Source organism: Oreochromis aureus, linkage group 13 (assembly GCF_013358895.1).
Source record: "Oreochromis aureus strain Israel breed Guangdong linkage group 13, ZZ_aureus, whole genome shotgun sequence".
Classification (NCBI taxonomy): domain Eukaryota; kingdom Metazoa; phylum Chordata; class Actinopteri; order Cichliformes; family Cichlidae; genus Oreochromis; species Oreochromis aureus.
This window is the reverse complement of record NC_052954.1, coordinates 33,535,002-33,547,400: the sequence shown is the minus strand read 5'-3', so window position 1 is coordinate 33,547,400 and position 12,399 is coordinate 33,535,002. Positions and strand designations below refer to the sequence as shown.

General features: G+C 44.8%; 2 protein-coding genes across 4 annotated transcripts; both read left to right on the top strand.

Annotated features, from left to right (window-relative positions):
- The first annotated feature begins 26 nt into the window (after positions 1 to 26).
- LOC120443432 (SLAM family member 9-like) lies at positions 27 to 10,485 on the top strand. Of its 3 annotated transcripts, none has more exons than XM_039622132.1 (2): positions 27 to 1,058; positions 9,663 to 10,485. In XM_039622132.1, exons 1-2 carry the CDS (start codon positions 348 to 350, stop codon positions 9,741 to 9,743), a joined length of 792 nt encoding a protein of 263 aa, XP_039478066.1. In that variant the 5' UTR covers positions 27 to 347; the 3' UTR covers positions 9,744 to 10,485. The 3 variants fall into 3 exon arrangements, with proteins under 3 accessions (XP_039478066.1, XP_039478065.1, XP_039478067.1); XM_039622133.1 differs by lacking the exon at positions 27 to 1,058 and adding an exon at positions 5,652 to 5,845 and having other exon boundaries at positions 9,267 to 10,485; XM_039622131.1 differs by lacking the exon at positions 9,663 to 10,485 and having other exon boundaries at positions 32 to 1,773.
- Positions 4,313 to 5,456, top strand: LOC116321520. The gene has a single exon (XM_039622134.1). The coding sequence runs from the start codon at positions 4,407 to 4,409 to the stop codon at positions 5,133 to 5,135; it is 729 nt and encodes a 242-aa protein (XP_039478068.1). The 5' UTR covers positions 4,313 to 4,406; the 3' UTR covers positions 5,136 to 5,456.
- Positions 10,486 to 12,399: the final 1,914 nt, after the last annotated feature.

Below are 12,399 nucleotides of genomic sequence, written 5' to 3'. Positions count from 1 at the left end.
ACTCTGCGGTTTAACTTCAGGTTCATTAACAGCAGAAATGTTCTGGTTTGTGTCCTGATGCTGCTTTTCAACAATTTAGCAGCAGGTCTTTAATAACAGGACTGTTACAGGTCAGTTGGCAGATATCGACCATCGGGGCTGACTGAGGAGACAGGCTGTCATGTGACGCCCCTGGATGCTGCGTCAGAACGACCATAAAGGGCTGCAAAGCTGTTTTAGGACAGACTTCCTTGTTTCAAACGACTAATGATAAAGTTCACCACATCTACCAAAGGAAACCACAGACGGCACAAAAATAAAGACACTTGCACAGACCTGTCACTTCAGATCTGTGTTGATCTGTGAACATGGAGACATCTGCTGGTTTCTGGCTCCTCGCAGTGCTGCTGTTAGTCGGCTTCACTCAGGCCCAGACTGTGGAGAAGTACTTCAAGGTTGGTGGCACACTTCAGCTCAGCCCTCAGCCGGTCTCTGGAGCGATCACCAGCATCGTGTGGAAATATGACAAAATGCTGCTGGCTGAGTGGGTGAAAGGCTCGATTGATCTGACATATTACAGCAAATTTAAAGGCCGAACAAATCTGAACACTGACACAGGTGTGTTGGAGATCAGGGACATGACTGCGACGGACACTGGACTGTATTCAGTGGAGATCAACAACCAGGTCCAGAGTCGGCTTTATCAGACTGTGGAGGTCGAAGCAGTGCCCCAGCCTGAGGTGATTCTGCAGCCGCTGGCGTGTGATCGATCGTCGACATGTGGACTGAAATGTTACGGAGACATTACAAATGCCGGGCCTGTCACCTACTCCTGGAAGAAGGACGGCGGAGAGTGGGAAGACGGACAAGACAGAAGGGATCTCAGCAAACTGGAAAAGGACAGCGTGAAAACTTTCACCTGCAGGATGAAAAACCCAGTGAGCCAGAAAGAGAGCGAAGCCTTCAAAAATCCCTTCCACCAAAGAAAACCAGCAAACAGTGACGATCTGCACTGTGGACTCTGGGTCATAACTTTAGGTGCTGTGATGAGATCTCTGGCGATCCTCGCACTCTTTGTGGTGGTTGTCTACTTTCTGTGTCAGAAACTACAGACTGGCTGTAAATGCAGAAAAAGTGATGATGATGATGATGATGCTGTTTAAAATGAACTGTCACCTTTGATTTCCTGATGAAGAGTAAAGCACATCAGCTCTACTGAGAGGGAAGTTCATGTTTAGCTTTGTTAAACTGCTCTGCTGCATTTCTACAGTAAACATTATTTATCCTACAGTTACATTAAACATCTGATGCATCTGTTTTTACTTCGTTCAGTTAGTTTCGCTTCTTTATTTCTGTGTATTTATACTTCTTAATGTATTTCTCTTGGTATTCGTGTGTTTCCCACATATGCCCGTCATTCCTGCCCTCTTATTTATCTCATCAGGATTCTGGGCTTTTCCTGTTTTTTGCTTTAAGAACTAAAAGCTCTGCTTTGGTTCATCATCCCCGTCTCACTGCTCCTGCATTTTAAACACTGTGACGAGGCAGAAAAAGGTGGAAATATTCAGATGTTGTGTGCTCAACCTGCACGAGCATCAGTTCATCGTGCAGACAGAGGTGGATATTATTCCAGCAGAGCTGAGATGTTGATGGTGATGGTGAAATGTTTTGTCCTGCAGTTGTGGCACATGTTGATTGTACAGTGGAGGCTTTGCTGCTTGGCTGGTGATCACACCGTCACATTATCTCTGTTATGTGAGCTGTTCTGTAATAAATGTGTTTATTTGTCTCTGTCACTGCGTGTGAAACTTCCAGACAAAGAGTTTCATTCCTGAATCCTCACATAGGTGGAAGCGCCAATATTAAGAGGCATTTTTTATGTTTTGATTTATAAAGCTTGCCACCACTAGGGGGCATGCTGTCCCATCAATAGGCTATGCAGCTGTGAAAGCATGACTGCTGACAAAGGTTACAGCACCAGTGCATCCTCTGCACTGGTCCCTCTGCATGCTGCTGCAGCATCACCACACAGTCACTTCTGTTCATGCCAGTCGTTAAAGAGCAGGAAGCTGCTGCAGTATTCTGCTGATGATAGATGATACTGCCACAGGTATCACACAGACTCCAGGTTAACAGCAGAGGCTCATTTATGACTGAGCAGCCTCTCTGGGTGAGACCTGAGCTCCACCTGAACTGTAAGTTTGTCCAGAATTCAGATCTCAGCCTCCGAGACCCCAACCAGCCCCCATCAGCTACTAACAAAACAGTTCGCCGTCATATCAGAAACACTTTGATTTTCTCTCTGAAAACAGTGAAGCAGTTCAGATTAATGAGCAGGAGCTGCAGGAGAATCAACGTCTTTCATGCAATAACAAACTCTGTTGGACGTTGCCTGGACTGTGTGGGGTCTGAGGACTGAGACTGGTGATCATGTGATCGCCTGTGGGCTTGGAGTGTTTTCAGGTGTCGATCTGGGAAAAGTCACCAGCTGTTTTTGACGTTCGTGGACAGTTTTCCCTGTTTTCATTTACTTACTGATTTATCTGCTGATTTTTTGCTTTTAAAGCGTCCGGGAGAGTTGGAAAAAACTTCTCGCTTAGATGTGATGATGACGATGGTGAACCTAGAAAACCAGAAACAAGAAAACTTGATATTGAATGGTAAATGGCCTGTATTTGTATAGCGCTTTACTAGTCCCTAAGGACCCCAAAGCGCTTTACATATCCAGTCATCCACCCATTCACACACACATTCACACACTGGTGATGGCAGCTACGTTGTAGCCACAGCCACCCTGGGGCGCACTGACAGAGGCGAGGCTGCCGGACACTGGCGCCACCGGGCCCTCTGACCACCACCAGTAGGCAACGGGGTGAAGTGTCTTGCCCAAGGACGCAACGACCTGTGTTAAAGACAGTAAACACTTGGAAACTTCCTCCTCTCGTCTCGTTTTTTCGAGGAGTGTAGGATCTCTGATCTACAGAAGACCAAAAGAAAGACTCCATGAAAGTCACTTTGTGCTCACATGCATGTTCCTGCTCTGCGTTAAAATACCTGTCGTCTATTACTGAGGAGCAGAAACATGCAGGGCTCAGCTTTAAACATGTGAGGGGAGGACTCAGTGAAGTTTGCATTAACATTACGCTAAACATTCAAACTTCTCTTGTGTGTCTGTGCTGTGTATTCTGAAGATGCATACCACCTTAAAAGGTGGTCGTCTGAAAGTCACATCACCATCTGAAATGTGTTAGTCACAGTTGCAGAGTTCAGTTTGTGCCCTCAGTGTTTCTCAACCTGCTGTGTCTGATAACTTTATTCATTTTATTCACTTCCTGTTTTACTCTGATGGTTAGTTTTCTTCTGTCTCTGTCATGTAGCTTTACTCCATTTAGCTTTGAAAAACTGCTTCATTTCCATTTAAATATAATTTATTACATCATCATGGTCTGCCATGTTTGTAGTTTTCTTTGGATCATTTCTTGTTTGTTTTTAAGGAGTTTTTGTGTTTTCTGTGTCTCTGTCTGTGGAAATACTTACTATAGAAAATATGAACAAGAGGAAGTAGATACACAGATGTTTACATTGGAGAGACTCCAAGACAGATCCTCAGGGAACGCTGGAAGTAACTGGAAATGACGGGAATTTGACTTTTTTAAACGAATGACCCGAGTTTGGTACGAGAAATAAGATTTAAAGGTGTGTCAATGATTCCACTTGAAGCTCGTCTGTTCTACGATGTTATATAATATAGTTTCAAAGGCTGCACTCAGACCAAGCAGGTTAACAGACCACAGCTGCACGTCGCCCAAAGTGGTTGGCCAATAAAATCAGGCTATTAGTCTTTCATTTGGTCATTTAAGGGCGTCCCGCAGGCAACAAGCGCTGCAGCCACCCGATCGGTGTGAGAAGCAGCTATGAGGAAGACAAATGTGCATCACCAACGCGTGGATCCTGTAGGCGAAGAAGAAGAAAACTCTTTCCAGAGTTTACCTGTCACCCATTGTTGTAACCAGCCGTGGAGTTGTATTGAATCACCTGGAAAAACATGTCGGCACCAGTAACGGACCGATCTCTTCATCTGCACGAGTCTCGTGACTCACTGGATGCAACCTGTCACCAACCAGCACAAACTGTGGGTGTATTTGTGCTGCATCAGGGCGAAGCAGCTGACCGTCAAAGTCATTCACATGGTTGTAAGCAGAGCAGAGTGTCATCATGAGGCTTCTACTGACAAAATGTCAGCGTGTGACGCACTGGGATGAGAACATGCCAGTTCAGTGCGACCACACAGGGAGCTGACTTCCTTTTCACAAATGGTTTCATGACAAGATTCACCGCACTCCCTGCAGGGAATCACTGCCAGCGCAGAAAAGAGGAAAAAGATCTCTGCCAATTTTTGTCTTTCACTTCTGTACTGATCTGAGAACATGAAGCCATCAGCTGGCTTTCTGCTGCTGGGAGTGCTGCTCTCAGCCGCAGTGAGGTTCGCTCAGGCCCGGATTATACACTCGTACTTCAAGCTTGGCGGCACGCTGGTCCTCAAACCTGCCTCGGTCTCTGCTCGCATCACCAGCATCGTGTGGAAGTGGGACAGAGAACTGTTGGCCGAATGGGTGGAAGACGAGATTCCCCTGACATGTTACGGCAGGTTTGGAGGCCGATCAGAGGTGAACACGAACACAGGAGTGTTGGAGATCAGGAACATGACTGCAGCTGACACTGGGGTGTATTCAGTGGAGATCAACAACCGTGTCCAGAGTCAGACTCATCAGGCCGTGAGGATCAGAGAAGTGCCCCAGCCCGAGGTGACGGTGAGGCCGCCGATGTGTGGCTCGAGTTTGGAGAAGTGCACACTGAGCTGTGACGGAGACGTTAAAGAGGCCGAACCTGTCGAGTATTTCTGGAGGATCGGAGATGGAGAGTGGGAACAGTCGGGAAAAAACATGGAGATCATCAATTCTGAGGAAACACAGTGTGTGAAGATGTTTTCCTGCAGGATGAGGAACCCAGTGAGTGAGCGACGCAGCGAATCCATCACTAACCCGTTTCACCAGCACAGAAATCTGGACTATCGATGGTGGATCCTCACTCTTTTAGGCGCTGCCGTCCTGGCGGTGGTTGCGGTGCTCGTCTGCTTTTTGTTTCAGAAACTGTAAAACAAAAACTGCTGACAGCGATGAAAATGCACTTTAAGTCGTCTCCTGATGAAGACTGAAGCCCGTCAAAGGGCAGCTCATTTCTTTGCTTTGTAAAACTGTTCTGCACTTCAGACTGGTACGGTCGTCCATGTTTGTAGTTCTTTTTCTTTGGGATTTCTTTGCATCGCTGTCTTCACTGTCTACTTTGGTGTATTTATAGCTTTAATTGTATTTATCTACCCGTCATTGTTCTTATTTTTATTTGATCTGTGTCTGTTTTCTTTGATTTCTTTGTAAGGTTTAACTCAAAGTAACATTAAAATCTTGTCTTGTTCAACATCTCTGCCTGCACTGTCTTACATTTTAAACTCTTTCCTGTTCTGTCACGATCCCGGCCGTCTGGGTTTTCTTTCCTTCTCTTTGTCTCGCTGTCTGTTTTCTCTCAGGTCGAGCTGTGGGCCGGCTGTTCTCGCTGGGCGGAGCTTCAGTCTCATCTCCTCGTCAGTGAGCAGTATTTAAAGTCAGCCTCTGTGGTGGTAATTGGCTCTTTTATGCTGTTACTGTGTGTTGGTGTTGTTCTTTGTGCCTGAAGGACCCGGCACCTGGTTGTTACCTGTCCACACAAGCCTGCAGGCTCTCTGCTGCTTTCCTGCTCAGCACCAGTCCACAGTTCAATGGAAGAAGATCAGACAGTCAAGCGAGATGTCAAAACAAACCTCTTCACCAAGGTCAGCGTAAAGCACTCACCACTTGTTGAAGCTAACTCCGGTTTCCTGCCTGGCAGAGCTCCTGTAAAGAGACACTCACCTGTGCAGTTACCTGTGTTGGTCTTTTCTACATATCCTGTAATTAAAGCTCTCAGACCTGCTGTCAGTGTGCAGGTTTGCTCTTTCCAGTCCAAGCACTGGTTTATTCAAACACTGCTGTGGGTTTTTGTATGAGCCAGACAAAGATGTTGAACATCTGAAGCTTCAGAGTTTCAGTCTGGCTCCATTTTTGTGACAGAGGTGGACGTTCTCTGCACAGAGCTGAGATTTAAACAGTTTAACATGTTAATCGTATGTTGGATGGTTTTCTGCTTGGATTTAACGACACAAACGACTTTAAAACAGCAGGAGCTGCTTGGCTGGTTGATGGCATGCAGTTATTTCCTGGATATCTGTGCTGATATTGGACGGGTAATGTGCGAGGGATGAAAGGATCCATTGTTTGATCAACTAAAAACATCACTCGGCAGTTTGCGTGACCCATGTGTTCGTGTGCACGCCTGACAACATCGGGGCGCCGAATGAGACGACGCATGATCGTATCTGTTCCCAGCATCTCTGACAGGCAGCTGTCACTCCCAGCTCATCTTTGATGCAAAGTGTCATGATTTCTTCCAAACTGGGACACCTTTACCTCTCCCAGCTCCTCACACCACAGGGCATGTAAGGAGACGTAGGCGGGCTCTGACTGGATGCTGGTTCAAAATGACCATTTTGAACTGGGCGCTGATTTCCTCGAGTTAAATGCTTCACCTTACAATATTAAACGCCTCGTTGTGATTTGCAGCTATATAAATGTAATACAACTGAATAAATGACACAAACGCACACACCACAGCATGTCCACAGAACAGGTTGCACACTGACATGAATAAAAAAGCATTACATTTTGTTTCAAACAGGACTGCAGCAGAGACATGCATTAATCAGCTCACAGCAAACTACGAGAAATGGGGCCGCTGACTGTGAGTGCAGAACCAAACCAGCTGCACGATCAATCACATTAGGGTTCGATTTTAAAGTCTGACCTGCACAGCTGACTGCTGCAGATGCACTGAGCTACTGTTAGCTGAATAATTCCCATAAGCAGGATTGTTACAACAATAATTTATCAGAACTTGAGTGTTTACATGTTTCATGATCAAACTGTGACTTTTACTTGTGGAAGTACAGCAGCGGAGTTCACCTGAGGAGACGCTGCGACCTGTTCCAGTCCACCTGTCTAGTCCGGCTAAGATTCGAACCACAGACCTCGTTGCTATGATGTCACAGTGTTAAACCCGGCATATGCCAGTTCTCTCTGTGTTGGCTTCATTTTAATAGGAATGAATATAATTCTGCTCACTAAGAGTGTATTTTCTAGATAAATAGATTTTTTATTGATCCCATAAGTAAAGTTGTTGTGTTACAGCAGCATGATAAAGAATAAAAATAGTAGAGTCTACAGTAAGAGTCTTATACTGTGAGACAGAACAGCTGATCTCAGCAGACCCATGTGCACATGGCTAAGCGAGTAAAGACGACTACTAACATATCAGGTGTTTAATCTGGGAGCTGTAGTTCTTCAAAGACCAAACAATGAGATGCCGACGGCATCTGAGGAAATCACAAAATGTGATGTCTGTGGATGTGAACAGGGCCGACTTCCTTTTTCATTGCTTTCACCATAAGCTCACCACACTCACTGAAGGAAACCACAAAGTGTTCAAAAGAAGAAAAGCTTTAAGATCTCTGAAGAGAGATTTTTCTGTCACTTCTGCAACGATCTGTGAACACGTCGGCTGCCTTTCAGCTCCTGGCACTGCTGCTCTCAGCTGCACTCGGCTTTTCTCTCTAAGCCGTATCTTACTAGGAGCATGAATGACGCCCAGCTGCAAGGTTACAGAGGTGCAGACACCTCGCTGTCACTCAGAGGCACTGCTCATCACCATGCAAGGCAGGCAATGGCTTAAATCTTTAGACTGCAGCAGTTTGCAGTGACAGTACTGGAGGGAATCATTAACTGTAAGGATTAGTAAGAAGGAAGTGAGGGCAGCTATGAAGAGGATGAAAAAACATGGAAACCTGTGGAGGTGCAGAGATGTCTAGAAAAGAGGATGGTGGACTAGACTGTTTAACACAATCCTGCAGAATGAGAGGATGCCTGAGCAATGGAGAAGAAGTGTACTGGTACTGACTGTCAAGAACAGTGATGAGCAGAGCTGTAGGATCTGCAGAAGGATAAAGGTGATGAACCACACCATGAAGATACGGGGAAGAATAGTTGAAGCTAGGTTAAGAAGAGAGGCGATGATGAGCAGCAGATTGGCTTCATGCTGAGAAAGAGCTCTACAGGTGTGATGTTTGCTCTGACAGTGTTGATGGAGAAGAACAGAGAAGGTCAGAAGGAGCTTCAACGGGTCTTTGTGGATCAGAGAAAGCAGATGATTGGCTGCTGAGAGAGGAACTGTGGTACTGCATGAGGAAGCAGCAGAAAAGCATGTGAAGGTGGTGCAGGACATGTGTGAGGTAGGAGTGATGAATGGCTTAAAGGTGGGGGTGGGATTAGATCAGGGATCTGTACCGCAAGGCCTCGCCCCAGCGATGTGCTGGCATCCTGTGGTTGTGCACAACCACAGGATGTTCAAAAAGGAAACAGTTTTAAGACCTCTGAAATGTGGTTTGCTGTCACTTCTGCACTGATCTGTGAACATGGAGACATCTGCTGGTTTCTGGCTCCTGGCTGTGCTGCTTTTAGCTGCAACCAGCTTCTCTCAGGCTCAGACTGTGGAGAAGTACTTCAAGGTTGGCGGCACACTTCAGCTCAGCCCTCAGCAGGTCTCTGGAGAGATCTACAGCATCGTGGGGAAATCACATCGTGTGGGGCTCAGCCTCAGAGAGCTGTAAACTGGTGTGTGAGGGAGATGTTAACAAAGCCGGGCCTGTCGAATACTTCTGGAAGAAGGATGATGGAGAGTGGGAAGAGTTTGGAAGGAACACCATGGAGATCATCAATGATGAGGAAACACAGCGTGTGGAAACTTTCTCCTGCAGAATAAAGAACCTGTTTAGTGAGAAGGAAAGCAAACGTCTCCACAACCCATTCTTCCAAACGTCTGTCTTTTCATTGGTACCATTGCTAACGACGGTCAGTAACGATAAAGGACGTGAAGCCGCCGTGACTTTAGAGGCTGTGATCATCTCTGTGATGGTCGTGCTGGTCTTTGGTCTGTGAATGTGAAAAATGATGATGCAGTTTAAAGCAAAGTGTTTGTTAAAGAAAGTGAACCGCTCACAAAGGTCTACATTACAGATGGAGTTTAGGTGTTTAGGTAGGAGTTTTACTCAGTTTGGTAATTTGTTTTTTTTCTGCACCTTGTTTTCATTTCCTGTCGTTTACAAGACTGTGGAGATCGAAGCAGTGCCCCAGCCTGAGGTGGAAGTGCAGCCGCTGACGTGTAGCTCAGCCTCAGAGAGCTGTAAACTGGTGTGTGAGGGAGACGTTAGCAAAGCCGGGCCTGTCGAGTACTTCTGGAAGAAGGATGATGGAGAGTGGGCAAGGTCTGAAAAGAACACCATGGAGATCATTAATGATGAGGAAACGCAGCGTGTGGAAACTTTCTCCTGCAGGATGAAGAACTTAGTGAGTGAGAAAGAGAGCAAAGCCTTCTCCAATGTGTTCTTCCGAATAAAACCAGCAAACAACCAGCAGGCGGTCGGTGACGATCTGCACTGTGGACTCTGGGTCATAACTTTAGGTGCTGTGATGAGATCTCTGGCGATCCTCGCACTCTTTGTGGTGGTTGTCTACTTTCTGTGTCAGAAACTACAGACTGGCTGTAAATGCAGAAAAAGTGATGATGATGATCCTGCAGTTTAAAGTGAACTGTCACCTTTGATTTCCTGATGAAGAGTAAAGCACATCAGCTCTACTGAGAGGGAAGTTCATGTTTAGCTTTGTTAAACTGCTCTGCTTCATTTCTACAGTAAATATTATTTAGCATACAGTTATGGTCAGCCATGTTTGTAGTTTTCTTTGGTTCATTTCTTGTATTTTTAGAATTTTTGGTTGTTCTCTGTCTTTGTTTCTTTTGTTGTCTTATTTTGGTAATCAGTTTTTTTTCGCTTCCTGTCTTTATCTATTTTTACTTCTGTCAGTTAGTTTTGCTTCTTTATTTCTGTGTATTTATACTTCTTAATGTATTTCTCTTGGTATTCGTGTGTTTCCCACATATGCCCGTCATTCCTGCCCTCTTATTTATCTCGTCAGGATTCTGGGCTTTTCCTGTTTTTTGCTTTAAGAACTAAAAGCTCTGCTTTGGTTCATCATCCCCGTCTCACTGCTCCTGCATTTTAAACACTGTGACGAGGCAGAAAAAGGTGGAAATATTCAGATGTTGTGTGCTCAGCCTGCACGAGCATCAGTTTTCATTCTGCAGACAGAGGTAGATATTATTCCAGCAGAGCTGAGATGATGATGATGATGATGAAATGTTTTGTCCTGCAGTTGTGACACATGTTGATTGTACAGTGGAGGCTTTGCTGCTTGGCTGGTGATCACACCGTCACATTATCTCTGTTATGTGAGCTGTTCTGTAATAAATGTGTTTATTTGTCTCTGTCACTGCGTGTGAAACTTCCAGACAAAGAGTTTCATTCCTGAATCCTCACATAGGTGGAAGCACCAATATTAAGAGGCATTTTTTATGTTCTGCTCTGTACAGCTTGCCACCACTAGAGGGCATGCTGTCCCATCAATAGGCTATGCAGCTGTGAAAGCATGACTGCTGACAAAGTTTAAGGCACCAGTAAACCCTCTGCACTGGTCCCTCTGCATGCTGCTGCAGTATCACCACACAGTCACTTCTGTTCATGCCAGTCGTTGAGGAGCAGGAAGCTGCTGCAGTATTCTGCTGATGATAGATGATACTGCCACAGGTATCACACAGACTCCAGGTTTACAGCAGAGGCTCGTTTATGACTGAGCAGCCTCTCTGGGTGAGACCTGAGCTCCAGAATTCAGATCTCAGCCTCTCTGATGGTCGTGCTGGTCTTTGGTCTGTGAATGTGAATGTGAAAAATGATGATGCACAAAGGTCTACATTACAGATGGAGTTTAGTTGCTGTGATCTGTTTTTCATCATTACTCAGTTTGGTCATTTGTTTTTTCTGCACCTTTGATGTTTTCATTTCCTGTTTTTGTCAGTTTTCCATAATTTGTGTTCGTAGCGCCCAGTTAGTTTCGCCCCGTCAGGTCTGTGGTTTTATACGTCTGACTTTCTTGTGTCAGACTGATTTTTCATCTCTGTCCCTATATATATTTTCTGCGAAGTGCCTTCAGGCTTCAATATTTTCAATATTTTGCATGGTTTTTTATTTATTTGAACTTGTAACTTGTAGAACCAGTGTCGTTTCTTCCTGCGACTGTTATACAGATCATGTTTACAAAGCAATTATTTATCTGTAACCTGACATGGAGACAAAAATATGGTGAGAGATCAGACACAGTTTACAGATGTACCTGTGACATCAGTGACCAAGAACAGCTTTGTGATGGATCCTATATCAGCAATTTAATGATCATTTCCTGTTTTTAAAATAATTGTTCAGTAAACCTTTAATGTCCTGATGGGCAGTAAGAGCCTCATTTATTGTTTCTGTCTTTACTGGGTAAAAATACTTAATGAGATTTACAGGAAAACTCTGATGTTCCCAGTGTGAGAATTTCCAATTTGATTTAACATCAGCCTTCAGTGATAGAAGTGAAAGCTATCAGTGATATTCAAAGCAGGCTCGTTACTTTTGGTTTGCATGATTTGAGGGAGTTTCAGCCCCATTTCATGTCACTGCTCCTGCTCATGTATTAATCACCAGGTAAACAGAGGCTAAACTCTGTCGGGGTTAAAGTGGGCCGGTGTTTTTAATTATTGGAATTTAACAACTGCAGGTGTCCATAAGTTTCGAATGCAATACTTCAACATCTAGCCCTACAGATGAGCAGCGAGCATAAAGGGAGTAACGTTTTTTAAAACACGTTTGTCTCACAGCGCGTCGCAGCTGAAGGTCCAGCTGCTGTAGTTCACAGGGAGAGAAAAGAGAGAGAGCTAACGTCAATCAGAGATGGAGAAAGATAAGAACGACGGGACAGGAGAGGAAGAAAAGAGCTTAGAGTTAAAGCGAAGGACTGCTCATTTAAAGCTGACATGTAAATCCTCTGCAGGATGAACAGGTTAGTTTGCTGCACTGTGATAGAAGCCCATTTTATTCTCTGGCTGTACCCACTTTCCTGTTTAGAGGTAAAGTCAGCCTCCACCATAGGCAACAGGAAAACAAGATATGTTTTATAATCCTTTTTTTCTCTCCTCATGTCCTACTTAGCCGATTCATGCTGAGCACCTTTATTAGTATTAAAATTTAGACTGAAATAAAAATTGTATCTCTATCTCTTAATATTATTTTATTATTATAATTAATATAGCAGGTTCAGTTAGCTTTGCACAAAAATAGATGGTAGAAACGTCCAAAGAGCTACTTTT